Source organism: Marmota monax, unplaced genomic scaffold (assembly GCF_021218885.2).
Source record: "Marmota monax isolate L192 unplaced genomic scaffold, Marmota_monax_Labrador192_F-V1.1 WCK01_AAM20220418_F8-fsc00064, whole genome shotgun sequence".
NCBI lineage: Eukaryota > Metazoa > Chordata > Mammalia > Rodentia > Sciuridae > Marmota > Marmota monax.
Window position 1 is genome coordinate 8,255,990 of NW_026694542.1, and position 15,571 is coordinate 8,271,560.

Genomic DNA, 15,571 nt, shown 5'->3' on the forward strand with positions numbered 1-15,571 from the left:
TAAGAAACTTAGGGAGACCTTGTCTCAAAATAAAATATACAAAAAGGGGGCTGGGGATGTGGCTCAAGCGGTAGCGTGCTCGCCTGGTGTGCCTGCGGCCCGGGTTCGATCCTCAGCGCCACATACAAACAAAGATGTTGTGTCCGCCAAAAACTAAAATAAATAAATAAATAAATATTAAAAAAAAAATATATACAAAAAGGGTGGGCATGTGGCTCAGTCCTTAAGTGCCCTTGTATTAAATCTAGGTACAAAAAAAAAAAAGATACGGTATCAACTATGACTTGTGATTCTGCAATCCCTGTAACAAATGTCACCTCTTTGTCCCTGCAGGGGGGCAGGGGAGAAGAGAGGGAAGCCATCTCAATCCTGGCCCTCTTCTCCAAGCTCCTATTTCCCCCTGAGTTGAAACCAAACAAAACAGGAGAGGCAGGAATTAGCCAAAAGTTCCAGCCTTGGTGCCTTGTGAAGTGTGAAGGTTCTTTCTTAGAACCCAAAATACTCATTCAGCTTATTTCGTGAGGTTTCTGGAGATGGCAAGGATCCAGGTGAAGAAACAGAAACCTGGGAAAAAACAATGACAATAGATCCACAAAGGACACGGCTGGGGGGAGAGAGGGCTGGGCTGAGACTGACATCTGCCCGTACAACCCACTCAGGTCTTTCCCTCCACTTGCTTCAGCTCCCTCTCTGTGGCTCTCACACTCCAATATAGAATCCCCTTTCCAATTTTAGGGGCCCAGACAAGGGGAGAGAATTCTTGGATCCATTATCTCACTTGAGATGCCCTAAAAATCCCAACAGGGATGCAATGCAAAGCCAGTGTTCCACGACTGAGAAGGAAAGGAAGCACAGAGCAAGCAGTCGTGTGATTTCATGTGGGTTTGTATTTATATTTGCAAAGCTTATGGCCCCCCAACAATGTCAAAGTAAACCTTGTGAGGACCACCTGGCCCCACCCCTAAGAGAGCTCAGCCTTAAAGACAGAAATGCCAAAGTTGAATCTAGCCCTACTCATTCTTGTACCACTAGGCTTCATATTATTCTATATTATGAAAATAATGCCTTTGGGGTTCTTGTATGGCTTCAATGAAATAAGAGTTCTTAGAGTAGATAATATAAGTTTCCTATAATTATAGAAAGACCATCTTTTGACCTTCCTTGCTTCTCATAGTGCTTAGGAGCAAAGCAGATAGATTGATATTCAATGAAGGAAATTAACAGGGTGACTGCCCTACCTACCTACCTATAACTTATCCCTGAGATAAGTTACTGAATGCTGCCCCACCCTCATAAATTATTTTTGCCACAAATCCCACCCTCTCCATTTGTCCATCAAGCTCTCCTTAATTCAATCCTCTTTTCTGCCTATGCTCCAAAACCTAGTTTAGCTACCACCTCCCTCTCCTCTTAGTCCTGAGATGGCATACTCCTATTATTATAATCCCCCAGGCCTCCATGCTGTCCCACAGCTTTCCTGGATCTAAACTGGTAACACTGGAGGGCAGGAAGGCTCTCTCTTAACCCCCATGCCTGCCTTCTCCACCCAAAACAGGAGATATAATACTACTAAATATAAATTAAATAATTGAAATATTCAATTCAGGGGAGGGTGTCAGGTAAATATTCCCACATTGCATGAGCATGGTGGCACACATCTATAATCCCAGCAGCTCGGGAGGCAGAGGCAGGAGGATCATAAATTCACAGGCAGCCTCAGGACCTTAGTAAGGCCCTAAGCAACTCAGTGAGACCCTGTCTCTACATAAAATATAAAATAGGGCTGGGGATGTGGCTCAGTGGTTGAGTGCCCCTGAGTGCAATCCCTAGTACCAAAAAAAAAAAAAAAAGCTGAGGATGTGGCTCAGGGGTTAAGTGCCCTGGGTTCAAGCCTTGGTACCAAAAACACTGTCTAGGATGAAGTGTCGCTTCCATGTGGGTAAAAGCAAAACCAGCAATGGTTTTGAAACAGTGATTTGTTTGTGAGGTGCAATGATGCAAGCCTGTTGTCCCAGCTACTAGAGACTGAGGCTGAAGGATCACCTGAGCCCAAGAGTTCAAGACCAATGTGGGTAAGTAACATTGCAAGATTCCCATATTTCAAGAGAAAAAAATGGCAAAGAAAAAAAGAGTACTTGATAAATTATAGTTCTTTTCATATCCATTGTAAGACCAAGGTCTTCACTTATTCCCCGTGTATTTCTAGTTTGTAGCAAAGGGAATGCCGTACATAGTAGATTCCAAATAGATAAGCATTGGATAAATGCATATGCTCGTGGATGATTAGAGGTTCCAATATTTGCAGCAATTCGCAAGCCATCACAAAGTACCATCTTCGAGGATGCCTGCAGGTTTGTTTTCTGTGGGGTTTTGTTTTTATTGTTTGGTATAGGAATTGAACCCAAGGGCATTTAACCACTCAGCCACATCCCTCCAGCCCTTTTAAAAAATATATTTTATTTAGAGACAGGGTCTTACTATGCCATGTCTTGCTGAACCTGGCTTTGAACTCATGATCCTCCTTACTCAGCTACCTTAGAATTGACTTCTGAGTTTGCACCACTGCGCCTCACAAGTCACTACCATCTTGCTAAATATTTTCTCACATGCATTTTTTAAAGTATTAGTTGTAGATGGTTTATCTATTTTTTATGTGGGGCTGAGCATTGAACCCAGTGCCTCACACGTGCCAGGCAAGTACTCTACCACTGAGCTACAACCCCAGCCCTCACGTGGATTTTTGTTGTAATTTTTTTAATATTATTTAATGGCCAATGGTTGAGTAGCAAATGCACTCCGCAGACCCCGATCAGGCAAAAGATGCTGACTTTTTTTTTTCTTAGAAGAGGAGAGAAGGAGCTTGAACTAGATAGGTGGCATTCCTCTTCTAGTCAGAGGTTGAAAGGAAACTACTCATTTAAGATGGCCAGAGAAAAAGGCAAGGGTAGAAAGTGAAACAAAGATCATCTCTCCGAGATACGGGTTTGTGAAGATCATTCTCCCTGGCCTCCAGAGCTCAGGACTCCCTCCACTCCAAAAAGCCAGCAGCAGCAAAATGGTAATAAACAGAGGAAAAGCCTCTAGATAAGTTAGCTTCTGACGGCTAGATCTTCCTTTTTTTCATGTGAAATAAAAAGTTGCTGAATGGACACCTAAGAGTGAATACTGGCTTGGTGCCGCGGCCCAGACCTGCAATACCACTCGGGAAGCTGAGACTGGAGATCACAAGTTCAAGGCCAACTGGGACAACCTAGCAAGACCCTCTCTCAAAATAAGAAATAAAAAGAGCCAGGGATGTAGCTGAGTGGTAGAGTGCTTGCCTAGCACATGCAAGATGCTGGTATAACAAGTGTGCACAAACACAGGGCACAGGGCACCCCTTCCTGCTGCCTCCAGTCACCATCCTAGTACAGCCAGTCCTTGCTCAGAATACACTGGCTGCAGACACCAGCAGCCACAGCTCTGTGAAGAACATCTTTGCCCTTTAATTTAGGGCTCCATCTCCAAATCCTGCCCAAACAACTGGTGTCTATTACATTTGGACTTCTCCTCCCAACCAACTTAGAGACCTCGAAAAGGAAGAATAAATATTCTAACGTTGAATAGACAAGCCTCAAAAGGTTTCTTTTACCCAGCAACCCCCATTTCAGTTCCTGTCTCCCCTCATTTTCTCCTTCTCAACAGAAACTAATGGGAAGTAGATGAGCCCCAAGCAATCTCAAATGCAACATACATCACTCTGCATAAACTAATTGTAAAACCCTTTATAGTAACTGATTAAAGTCACAAGCCTGTTAAAGGGCCAGAAACCACATCCGTATTGGAGACCATTCCCCTTCTCCATCCCAAGTAAGAGAAGATTCGATTAATCCCTGGCTGGGTCCTGGGCATCAGTATGAACACATGCATATTCCCACAATGTCCAGGGTATGGTGTGTGTGTTTTGAGGAGGGCTGATTGAAAAGAGGAAGTGGTCACAAAGTTGGGTTCTGAATACGTCTTTGGGAGCTGTTTCCAGACTAGCATAGCAGACCTGGGAGAAAGGAAAAACCTCTACAAAGGCAAAGGAAGGAAGGAACTCACCTCCTGGGCCTCCAAGAATCCAATATATTCATCTCCCACCTGGTATCCTCTCAAACCCCAAAAGGACTCAATTCTTAATACACTTTCCACATTTGCAGATCCAGGTGGACTCCCACAGTGTCCCTTTTCTAATGCATCTGTGATAGTGGTTGAAAAGGTGAAATTTCAGCTAGGAACCTGGCCCAGGTTCAGAGAATCAACAATCAAAAAGGCTCATTTCTCCTAATGAAGAACCTAGGATTCCCACCATGCTTGCCCCATCTCCCCAAGCCTGTCTCAGATTGATGGGCAACAGTACTGACAGGTTCATGATCCAGAGGTTTCTCTAGTGAGCTTCCTCTCTCTCCCCAAAGATAGCTTTTGCTTTTCCTTTCAGCACAGGGGCAGAGTTTTAAAGGAACCCTACACAGATCCCCTTCAACATGTTACTAAAATATACTCCAAATGCACATAAATATACTTAAACACCCCAACACAGTGCCTGATATGTACCACACACTGCCACACTCTCATGAACCATTTTCAAATGTCAATATAATTGATCATTTCTGATTCTCTTGGAATTACCCTCAGCTCTACAAGGCAGAGCAGAGAACTGCAAAGCTTGAGGACAAAGACTGGACAAAACAGGAGACAATGAAGTCAACATCCAAAGCAAAAGAATATGATCATTATAATAGCTATTGCATATTACTGTTAGGATCACTTATAGAAGTAGAGCTCTAGCTTTTAAAAAACTATATCCTGGGACTAAGAACAGATAGAGTGGTAGAGCACTGGTTTCCGAGCAACCACGAGGGCTAAGTAACACCAAATAAACAACAAAAACAACTTTATATACAGGTATCCTGGGAGAAAAAACCTGTACAGGTATGGAGGATGAAAGATCTAAGATGGCCCTAAGTCTCTGATATTATAGAGCTTCCTCCCTCCTTGAGCCTTAAGAATTTAATGGTGGCACATGCCTGTAATCCCAGTAGCTTGGGAGGCTGAGGCAGGAGGAGCTCAAATTCAAAGCCAGCCTCAAAATATTGGGGAGAACCTGTCTCAAAAATAAATTTTAAAAAATGGGTTTGGAATGTGGCTCAGTGGTTAAGCATCCCTGGGTTCAATCCCTAATATCCCACTCAAAAAAAAAAAAAAAAAAAGAATTACTATCCAATCAAATTTTCATTTATTTCCCACTTAAAGTGGCTAAAATAACCGCGGTGAAGAGCTGGCCTACTGAGGGGAGCTTGCTCTGGGCTGGAGGCAGTGACCTTAGAGCTCCCACTGGTTGAGCCAGGTCTGCCCTGGAGGTCTCCCTCTCTCTCTAACCCACAGGGGTGTGGTGTTGGCCATTGATATCTGTGTTTCTGAACCCTGCCTGTGCTGATTAACACACACTGGCCCACTCAGGTAGAGGTGGCATCATTCATGCAGGAAATAAGCAAATTAAAGCTCACAGGTTCTTTATATTTTAAAAAATAAAAAAAAAATTAAGTGGCCAAAATATCTTGATAGTTTGTAACTTAATTTGCAATGAAAAAAAATTGAAAATTCCCCTTAACCCTCTTAAGACAATGTGGAAGATTAACTACAATGCATAGAATCAACATGGTAGAAGAAAAGAACACTGAAATATTCACCCACTTCTAGTGCCTCTGCTGTTATTTTCTTCTCCCACAACCCTAGTCCAAACTGAGCAAAATTCCCAGCCATCTCTTATCAGACCGTCCCTTTTATGCCTTCCAGTTACCAAAATGCCCCTTGTCTAATAAGATTTGTCCCAAGGAGTCTTGATATCTGGACAATCCAGCCAAAAATTCGTTTAATCATCCTGCTGTTTGCTCTGTATTTCATTCAAAAGCAGTTTACTAATGACTAGCACACTGCTGCTGGGAGCTGGACTTCTGCAACAGGACTGCATTTCTCATGGTGTTTGTCTGCATAGTTAGATCTCAGGGTAGAGCAATGAGGTTTTTTACTATATTAAAATCATATAGTCCAGGGCACACTCCTGTAACCCCAGCAACTTGTGAAGCTGGGGTAGGAGGATTTCAAATTCAAGGTCAGCCTCAGCAATTTAGTGAGACCCTGTCTCAAAATCAGAAATAAAAAAAAAGGGCTGTAATGAGCTGGGCATGGTGACACATGCATGTAATCCTAGCGGCTAAGGATGCTGAGGCAGGACGATCCTGAGTTCAAAGCCAACCTCAGCAACAGCAAGGTGCTAAGCAACTCAGTGAGACCCTGTCTCTAAAAAAAAATATAATAGGGCTTGGGGGGGGGGGTCTCAGTGGTCCAGTGCCCCTAAATTCAATCTCCAGTACCAAAAAAAAAGAAAAATAACCTCCTACTTTTCATCATGATTTAACCATAACCAACATTTATAATTTTTTTAGTTGTAGATGGACATAATACCTTTATTTTGTTTATTTTTTGTAGTGCTGAGGATCCCAGCGCCTCACAGGTGTGAGGCAAGCGCTCTGCTGCTGAGCCCCTACCTCAGCTCCATTACCAATATTTTGTTATCAGCGGTTTGTGTTTAGAGTAATAGCTCATTCTAGGCTGTTCTATTTACTGAAAATCTACTGTAGTTAGGTAGAAAACAAAGTCTTACAAAGCTGGCTATATAACACTTCAAAACCAGAACACCCTTTCTCACCTACTAACAAGTAAATATTCCCCCTTGATCAAAGCCTCAAAAATCAATTTTTTTTACTAGAAAGAACAGTTATTGAACATCTTCCTGATGGCAGTCCATACATGTTCACTTATAGGATCATTTCTAACCAAATCAAGCTTCATCAATAACCAATCAGGTGTGCATTTTCTTGGGTGTATGTTTTTTTGAAATTCCTTTCTTTGGGAGAAAAAGTGGAAGTGGGTGAGGAGCAAGTTTTTTTCTAATAACATGAAGTCCAACATGAGTTTGAGAATGGGGCTGAGACACCAAGTAAAATCCTCAAAGCCTCACCCGTGGCCAACTGGAGGACAGGCATTGCAATCATGTTTTCTCCAATTTCTAGATGATGAGGTCCAGGACAACTTTTCCCCCTGATTTGTTCAAAATCCACACACATTTTATATAAGCAGTGCTTAAGGTTAAAACTCACTCTAAGCTTTGTGCAGTGGCAGTATCATAGCTGATGATGTTTATCCCAGGCATGATTATTACTAATCAAAAACTCTTCCCAATACCCAGCCATGACAGCTTGAAATACAGTCAGTACTGACCAAAAACAAAAAACAAACTTGCTCTACCCTAACATGTTAACCACACTTTGAACTGTTACACAAAACTTCTCATTACTATTACTCCCTATATTATTGCTTCCTATCAGTGTTCAGGACAGATTATCTGCCTGCAGACTTGGGAGGCTGAGGCAAGAGAATCACAAGTTCAAAGCCAGCCTCAGCAACTTATGGAAACCCTGTCTTGAAAAAGTAAGAAAGGGCTGGGAATATAGTTCAGCAGTAAAGCACTCTTGGGTTCAATCCCCAGTACCAGAAATAATATTTTTAAAAAAAAAAATATTAAATTATTTGAATTGACAACTGTTAACTCTTAAAAGTTTGATTCCCCAGATCTAGAGACCTCTCTGGTACCCAGACACAACAGCAACTACCTTCATCTCCATTTTCTTCCACTTTTGTGCTCCTTTACCCACTCAATTCCTCTGTCCTCTGCCTCTATTTCACTTCACAATGAAGCTCCTGGCCTCTTGCCTTAGAATGAAAGAAAAGTCTCCGAAGGGGTCTATACCCCTGCAGCAGGACTTGGGGAAGTCACGGCAAAGGCTAAGGCACGCTGGAGCCTGGCGGGCCGTGGGAAGCAAGTCCTCAAAGATGCACGCCGCGGATGTCCTCTGCCCGCGGATGTCCTCTGCCCGGGAGGAAGGCAAGGCGGGAGGCCCCTCAGCCAAGCCGACCGCGATTGCGGGGCTGGGGCAGTTGCTGGGATGGGCGGAGAAGGGTTAGGGCACGGGAGCGCGGGCGGCGGGAGATCTCCAGGAAGCCCTCCAGCGCCGCTGCCACTATCCTCTCCCTCTGTTTTTTATTTTAAAGGGGAAGGGAAAGCAGTCAACCCCAAAAGCAAAAAGCCTTTCCCTGCGCTAAATCAATCAACCACGGTCTCCTGAACCTGGTGTCTGGGAGCCTCCAGCAGCTCCTCTGGAGGCGAGGGGGTAATCCACCCCATCCTCAGTGTCTGCCAGGCAGTAGGTCTGTCTATTTCTTTCTCCAGTTCCCACCCCTACAACACCCCATCACAAAATTTAATTTTGAATTTTGGAGAAGTCATTAGCCACATTTAAAAATTTTTTTAAAAGGATGGGGAGTAAAAAAGACTGAATTTTAATTTAATTTTAAATTCTAACAGTTGGAAAAATGAGTTCCTCAAACTTTTCCTTTGGTTCATTTATTTATTCTAAGACACCACCACTAACACAGAGATGATCAATAATTTCTTCAACTCAAAAATCTCTAAAATTTCTAAAAATATCATTTGCTTTGTCTCCCCCTTTGCACTCAATAAAATGAAATCTAAAATTAAAAAAAAATTTAAAGCCTATACTCACTAGCCTACCTCAATACTATCTTTGTCAACTAGCTCTTACCCATTAAAATATAGAATAACCTTTTAAGTCTTAAAAGAACCCACACACATAGAACAGATTAAAATGATATATATTAAAGTAATTTTAGAAGATTAGAACGCTCAGAAACTTTGAATCAAGATTCTTCCCATTGCTAATGTTATATTTAATCTCTGAAACATGATTATAAGAAAGAATGTTTTACTTTTTCCACCAAGAGCTATGTCATACCTACACATTTGGAATAGTTAACTCTGAATAAGTTAATAATGGGAATTGCAATTCTTTCCCTTCATTACTACAGTCCTCCATCTGAGAAACCATCAGAGTAAAATATCATCTTTCTAATTTGGGTCAGAAAATCAGGGGTTATGGAAACTTCCAAGAGACAATCAAATACCACTGCTCTTAGGAATGTCTCATCTTGAAATACTGAGCAACTAACACACTAAGGATTTTTCTAGCAAAGAAAAACTACACATTCATAAACTGAGTTAATTTCTAGGAGGAAATTAAAAATGAGGGCGAACCCAATTCCCACCTTTACTCCAGTAGTGCAGGAAAATTTAAGACTCATTTCTCATTTATTTAAAGAAAGAAAACCAGAACCTAATCGGAAACCTTTTTACTAAAAGAATCAAATTGTTTCAGTTTTAAACTTGTTGAATATTAGCCACGTGTATTTTTCCCCTATAAGTTGTTAACTTTCTTTTTGATTTGAAGGCTAACTCACATTACAATCATTAAAGCAAAAGTGAATGGAATAAAAATTTAATCCAGCTCTTGTATCTTGCAAACTCCTTTCATTTTAGCCCCTAACTACAAGTTGTCATGTTGTTATTGTTTTAATTTTATTAAATGTGAAACTATTCCTAAAGGTAAAAATTTTAGTTTGAGACCATTCAGCGACCCAAGTATTTCTTCAGAGCCTCTAAAATTCATTAAATAAATTGAATTTTTTTTCAATATACAAGACAACCCTTCAGATTTTTAAACCTGTAACATCAGAAAATTCAGCTGTAAAATAGGAAACAAGTTAGAACACATTGAGGGTTACCATGCTTTTATGAATGGGTATGAGACTAATATTCATTTTAATAGTTAAAAATGAGGAAAGAAACATTAACCTGACTAAAGAAACCAAATTAGGACTATTTAACTTCAATATATTTCACCTTGAAAAAACACTTGTGCATCTTTTTTTTTAACAGTAACACCTTTTATTTTGATGACACCCGTTGACAGTAAATATGCCATCCTTAGGTCACAGTCCTATAGGAAAAGGCATATAAATAGTGGCAAGAACAAAAGTTGAATTCCCTCAAAAAATAATTTCCTGAAGTAAACAAGTCTCATTAAAATTGTAGCCCTTCACCTCAACTTCTTTCATGTCTCTCAAAAGAAAACACATACACAAACTCTCCACAACTATTTTTTAAATGTCTTGAGTTTTTCTATTTTTGTACCAACATTTGACAGCAAATATATATCAAAATTCAACAAAAAGCCAAAATTGTTAACCAAAACCCAATACAGGCAAAACAAGGGTTTGAGAAAAGGGCAGAGAAACTTAATGTCATTTTTTTTAAAATTCAAATTAATTGCTCTTTTCAGTTTAAGATATTGTTTAAATTACATGAAAAAGATTCAACGTAAATACAAAATATCAACACTTTTAAATCAAAACTGACTTCCTCTTCTTTAAAACCTATAGAGGTACATTTAAGTTGTTGGGGTTTTATGAGTCTCAGAAATTTAAATCATAATTCATTTAGTACTGAGTGTTATCTGAGAAAACACTTTATCTTAGATAATAAAAAACAAGTATATGTACACATATGTATACATAGTATATATGTGCAGTTGTTCATTTTGCTTAGAATGTCATAATTAAATAATTTCTCTTCTGTACTGAGATTGAAAGTCAGTAACCCACCCAAATGAAGGAATACTTTCAGACTAAAGACACATATCACAACATGCTTCCTCAAAGAACAGAAAACGAGAAAGCACACCGACTTCATGAAAACAAACTTTTTTAAAATCTGGGACTTGAAAAATTGATTCATGCTAGAAAAATGAAGTCCCTCTCACCACCACTATCTCCCCAGCCCCCCCCCAAAAGACAATTGTCTCAATGTTTGGACTCAAAAATTATTTCAGAAAGGGGGGGAACACACAAAAGATCTAATTGAATATGGGTATGGAAAGGCAGATTTTTACCCAGTCTTCTCACAAACCTCCTCCCCATTCCAACTCAAAGAGCCCTTAGCAATGCATTTTGGAGGGAACAAGAAGGAGCCTAGAAATAAAAGCAAGCAGATGGCTTGAGAAAAAAGATTCATAAATATAGGGCACCATGAAAATTAAAATATAAATGTTTTGAGTTCCATTTCATCACATTTTGCTATTTCAAGCTTTTCACTTCATTCTCTTTAAAATGTAAACCATCCTCTAGCAAAAAAACAAAAAAGGTCCATATATTTCAAAATCCCAGTCATTAGGGATATTTCTCAGCAATATTCAGCTTTCAATTCAAATATCCATAATCAATAAATCTACTAGTGTCTATGTGTTTGCATCTTATTCTCATATTCAGAAAGTTTCAAAATATTGAGACTTCTTCCAATTTTATTGCCTCTTTACTCCTAACTGTAATTGCCCTCCCAATAACAGTATTTCAAGCATTTGAGGATAAATCACAAGCTGTACAAACACAGTAACAAGCCATATTGATCATCTATAGATATAATAGTTGCAAGTAAAATATCTTAAGCTAAACCAATGCACAGATTCTAGCATTAAACTTTCTAGATCCTTGAACTACCCCCCTCAAAAAAAACCCAGCCACCCTCTTGTCTTCTCTTACCCAGGAAAAGTCCAGAGACTATGCAAACTTCCAGTTTTGAAATGGGGGTTGGGGGGAATAAAGATTTACTGGGGGTTGCTTCCAACCAACCACACAAGAGAAAACTCTGTACTGTCAATATGTTTAAAGTCTGATGTGAGAAAAGTAGAAAGACTGCCCTACAATCCCAGCCAGAGTGCAACATACAATTTCAGAATTCGAAATATCTGAAATCCAACATGAATTTTTATAAAGCACTTTAAGAGATACCCCATTTTGCTGGGGAGAGGGGATAGTGGGTACTGGAACACACCACAACACACACACAACCATTCATCCACGGAGTTCTAGACCCTCCAAAGAGCCCCAGCTCACAGCCTGAACACAAAGCTCTCACCCCAGATGGTCCCCTTGTAACAATGGGCTGAAGGAGTGGGGGTGGGGGGGCCTCGAAAAGGATAGTACAGCAAAAGCATATTCTGTGAAAAATCCAGTTGGGGAGAAAGGCGATCTAAGATCTGAGGGACTGTGGGAGGGGGTCTATGGGGGAAAAAAAAATGTTTTGCCTCTTACAGAAATATAAATAAAGCACAAGCATAAGAGGATTCTTGGGGGAGAGTAGGAGAGGCTCATTCCACATCCTCTAGGGAGTAGAAAAGAAGTACCCCCCTCAATCCACTTAAGAATTATGGTGTGGGAAGGTGAGAAAAAACAGAAAATGAGGCCTGCTAGGAAGTTGTAGAAATCGCCTTCGCCATGAATCTAAACTCTTCACAGATTTAAAGCTTCCCAACAAACATGGCCCCACACTTTGAACAAACTCCACAAGGTTTTTCTCCCCTATTGATTTTTCCCCCTTTATTTCTACAAGTAACATCTTTAGCTCACCCCCAGCCCCAACTTTTTTTTTAAAACAAGCTGTAAACCACCCATTACAAGATCTTGGCCTATCTTCCCTCCCAGCCCCCAACATCCGGAGTTGGGGGTGGGAAGGCCAGTAATGGTTTTCCACTGGAGACATTTACGAACCCCTGAACTGTCTCTCAGCCCCCCATTAGAATTTTTCCCTACCTTTGTTTTTTGGGAACGGAGTGTTCAATCTCCAGGCGTTTTCCTTGCAATTCGACTTTGCCTAAAGATTAAAAAAAATAGAGACCTGAACGTTAGAGTGAAGTGGGGGTGCGGGTGGAGGACACACACTTAGGTATTTCAAGAGTTACTGGGATTGGAGACCTACATAGGAATCTAGGCAGTGGCTTCCGCAATCCAATGGGAAAAGATTGGACTTGGAATGGTGGAATCTATAAATTCGTTGTTATGTTTTCTTAATTTTAATCTGTTTTGCTTAATCACAAAAGCTACTTGAGAGGGTCGTTCGGAGAGCCTGATTCCGGAAATGTGCGAGGGCATTTGTGTGAAGAGTGCTGCCTCCATGGCTCCCAGATGTGGGGAGTAGGTGCCAGGAGAAAAGGGCTCCCCGTTTCCCGTAATGGGGGGGGGGTGCAGAATGAAACTTTAATTTTCTTTTGAGGCATGGGAGAAGGGCTTCAGGCGGTGGGTCGTCACCTGTCGGGGCTGGTCCGCAAGCAAAGAACCTGAAGGAGACCAGCGGGGCCCCGCGGGGAGGGTCCCTTGCGGCCACAGCGCGCGCCTCTTGGCCCAGCCTCGGCGTCTCGGGAAGCAGCATGGCGACCCGGCGCCGCCGCCGCCGCCGCGCCACCCCGCTCACGCCCCACTTTCAAATCAAAATGGCTCAAGCCCCAAGCCCTGCGCGGGAGGCGGGAGCCCCTTCCTCCCATGCCCTGCCGGAGGGCTGCAGTTCCCACCCAAAGAGGGGGAAACCCGAGACGGTGTGGGGACCCCCTTCACGACTGGAAAGGCCCAGGATTGAGGAATGGGAGCTGGGGGTGTTCAAGTTGGGGGGCCATCCAGCGACGCACAGGGAGGGGCTGGCCGTGGAAATAACGCCCAGGCTGGGTCGTTTGAGCCCCTAAAGCCACCACCCCCACTACTGCGAACAGGGGCTCCCGCCCCGTCGGTGGGGAGTAAAGGGAACCCCCTCCCCATCTTCCCATCTCCCGCTGGAAGAGGGGCAAGGAAATCCCTAATGTTTCTGCTCCGGGGTGTGGTTGGGTGAAGGGACGGGGGCGTCGGAGGTCGGTAGAGTGTGGATACTGAAGTCGAGCCCCACAGGCCCAGGGAAAAGTAGAGTTAGCAGGCAAGGAAAGAGGAGGTGAGGGTCCCCGTTGTTCCGGATTTCGATGTGTTTTTTCCGGGGAGGTGGCTACGCTCTTACCCGAGAAAGTTTCGATGGCCTTCATCGCCCAGTGCTCGTCGGGGCAGTCCACGAAAGCGTAGCCGGATTTGACCAAGAACTGGCCGCTGTAGGAGATCTTGTGCTCCGCAAATACTTTCTCCAAGTCCGCGGGGGTCACGCTCTCGTTGAGGTTACCGATGTAAAGCTTGTTCATGGTTGCGGTGTCGGGGCAGGACGCGGTCCGGGTAAGGCCGTACCGGCAGGCGCTGGCGGCAAACCTCCTAGGCCCAGAGGCGGGGAGGCCGGCGGCAGGAGCCGCAAACTTTCTTTGCACCCCACTCCAGAAGTTGTCCGGAGCCCAGGGCAGGAAGGGCGGCCTGAGGGCGCGCGGAGATTGCCGGAGAGTTCGGGGAAAGCTGGAGAGAAGTGCCCGTGGTGCGCTAGGAGACGGACGACGCAGCGCGGATCCTTCCCTTCGGTCCGAAACCCCTCCGAGCGGGCTGGTGTGTCACGTTTCTCCACGGCCGCCCTGGCGCCGCCTCCAAATAAAATCGACTTGAAAAAAAAATGGAGCGGAAAAAAAAAGGCTAAGCCACGTGGTGACAGCCCCCACCCACCCTGCAGGGGAAGACCCCCGACGCCGCAGGGCTTCTGGGACCTCCAAATCCGCCAAACCCCACAACCTTTCTTCTTGGAGGGAGGGGTCATTTAACTCACCCCCAGGGTAAAGTGGGACGTTGGGTGCGGAGTCCCCTAAGGTCTCTTCGCCCCCTCCCCTTTTGCAAAAACCTGGCCCCTGGAGAAGCGCCCCGCCCCCACCCCTCCCCCTACCCGGGGCAGAGCTGGGGTAGGGGGTCAAGCTCCAAATCTCTTCTTAGAGTAAAATGTACGGTAATTTTTTATTCATTTTGGGTGGCTGGGTTGCCCACCCCACCCGGGTTAACTGCTAGCGACTGACAGGCGGGGGACGGCCGAGATAGACAAAGAGAAGCCAAGGACTCTGGGGTCTTCAGGAGGGGGTCGCACGAGCCAGCGATTTAAAAAGGCGCCTTTTCCCTTGATATTTAAGTAGGGATCTCCACGTTTCCCGACCAACCCACTGTCTCTGGGGGTCTAGGACTGGGGGATTTTGCAAGCGCGGCACTGGGAACCTGGGAACATTGGGGATCGTGGTTGGGAACGACAGATCGCAGGAAATCGTGTTTCAGGATCCCCACGAAAGAATGAGTGGCCTACACCCCCAATCCAGCTGTTACATTAACATTCTGGGGTTCTGGGGAAAATCGCAGCCCGAGATGACCCCAGGAGCGAGGCAGGGTGAGAGAAGGTAGAGGGGTGGTCGCTTGGGCTAACACGAGCCATCCAAAGGGGGAGGTCTTAGAGGAGGACCGGGTGAAGATTCAAATGGTCCCCCTTCCCCTCCCTGATGCAGGGGCAGACAGGTGGAGTACCCGGCGCCCGCTCCATCCCGGACAACAAGAGCAGCTCTCTGAGCGCAGGGTTTGGGTCTCCGAACTTTGTTTGGGGTGCAGAATTCGTGAAGGCGGGAGAGGGGCGGAGGGCCGGGGCCGAGCTCGAAGCCCCGCCTACGTCCCCAGGTCAGACCCGCGGGGGGAGGGCGTAATTTCCGCTCCGCGCTCGGGGAAACGAGGGGTGGGAGCTTAGAGGAGGGGGCGGCGGCCCCTCCCCCGTCTGTTCCAGAGGAGGGTAAAGCGGATCCGCCCTGATCCCCTCCCTCGGCTTTGACCAACTCGTTCCGGATCCTTAGTCTCCTGGAGCCCGAGGGAAAGACCCGACTGGGCA

At 44.2% G+C, this 15,571-nt stretch overlaps 1 protein-coding gene and 1 pseudogene across 3 annotated transcripts in view; one reads left to right on the forward strand and one right to left on the reverse strand.

Moving 5' to 3' along the window:
- Igf2bp1 (insulin like growth factor 2 mRNA binding protein 1) overlaps nucleotides 1–13,982 on the reverse strand; it is a 38,318-nt gene extending 24,336 nt beyond the window's left edge. For all 3 annotated transcript variants that reach the window (XM_046420546.1, XM_046420544.1, XM_046420543.1), the window contains exons 1-2: nucleotides 13,808–13,982; nucleotides 12,583–12,643 (exon numbers count right to left, since the gene is read on the reverse strand). In XM_046420546.1, coding sequence (XP_046276502.1) covers nucleotides 12,583–12,643; nucleotides 13,808–13,982 — 236 coding nt within the window. The remainder of the gene's footprint in view (nucleotides 1–12,582; nucleotides 12,644–13,807) is intronic.
- LOC124076619 (U4 spliceosomal RNA) lies at nucleotides 7,186–7,300 on the forward strand (annotated as a pseudogene).
- Nucleotides 13,983–15,571: the final 1,589 nt, after the last annotated feature.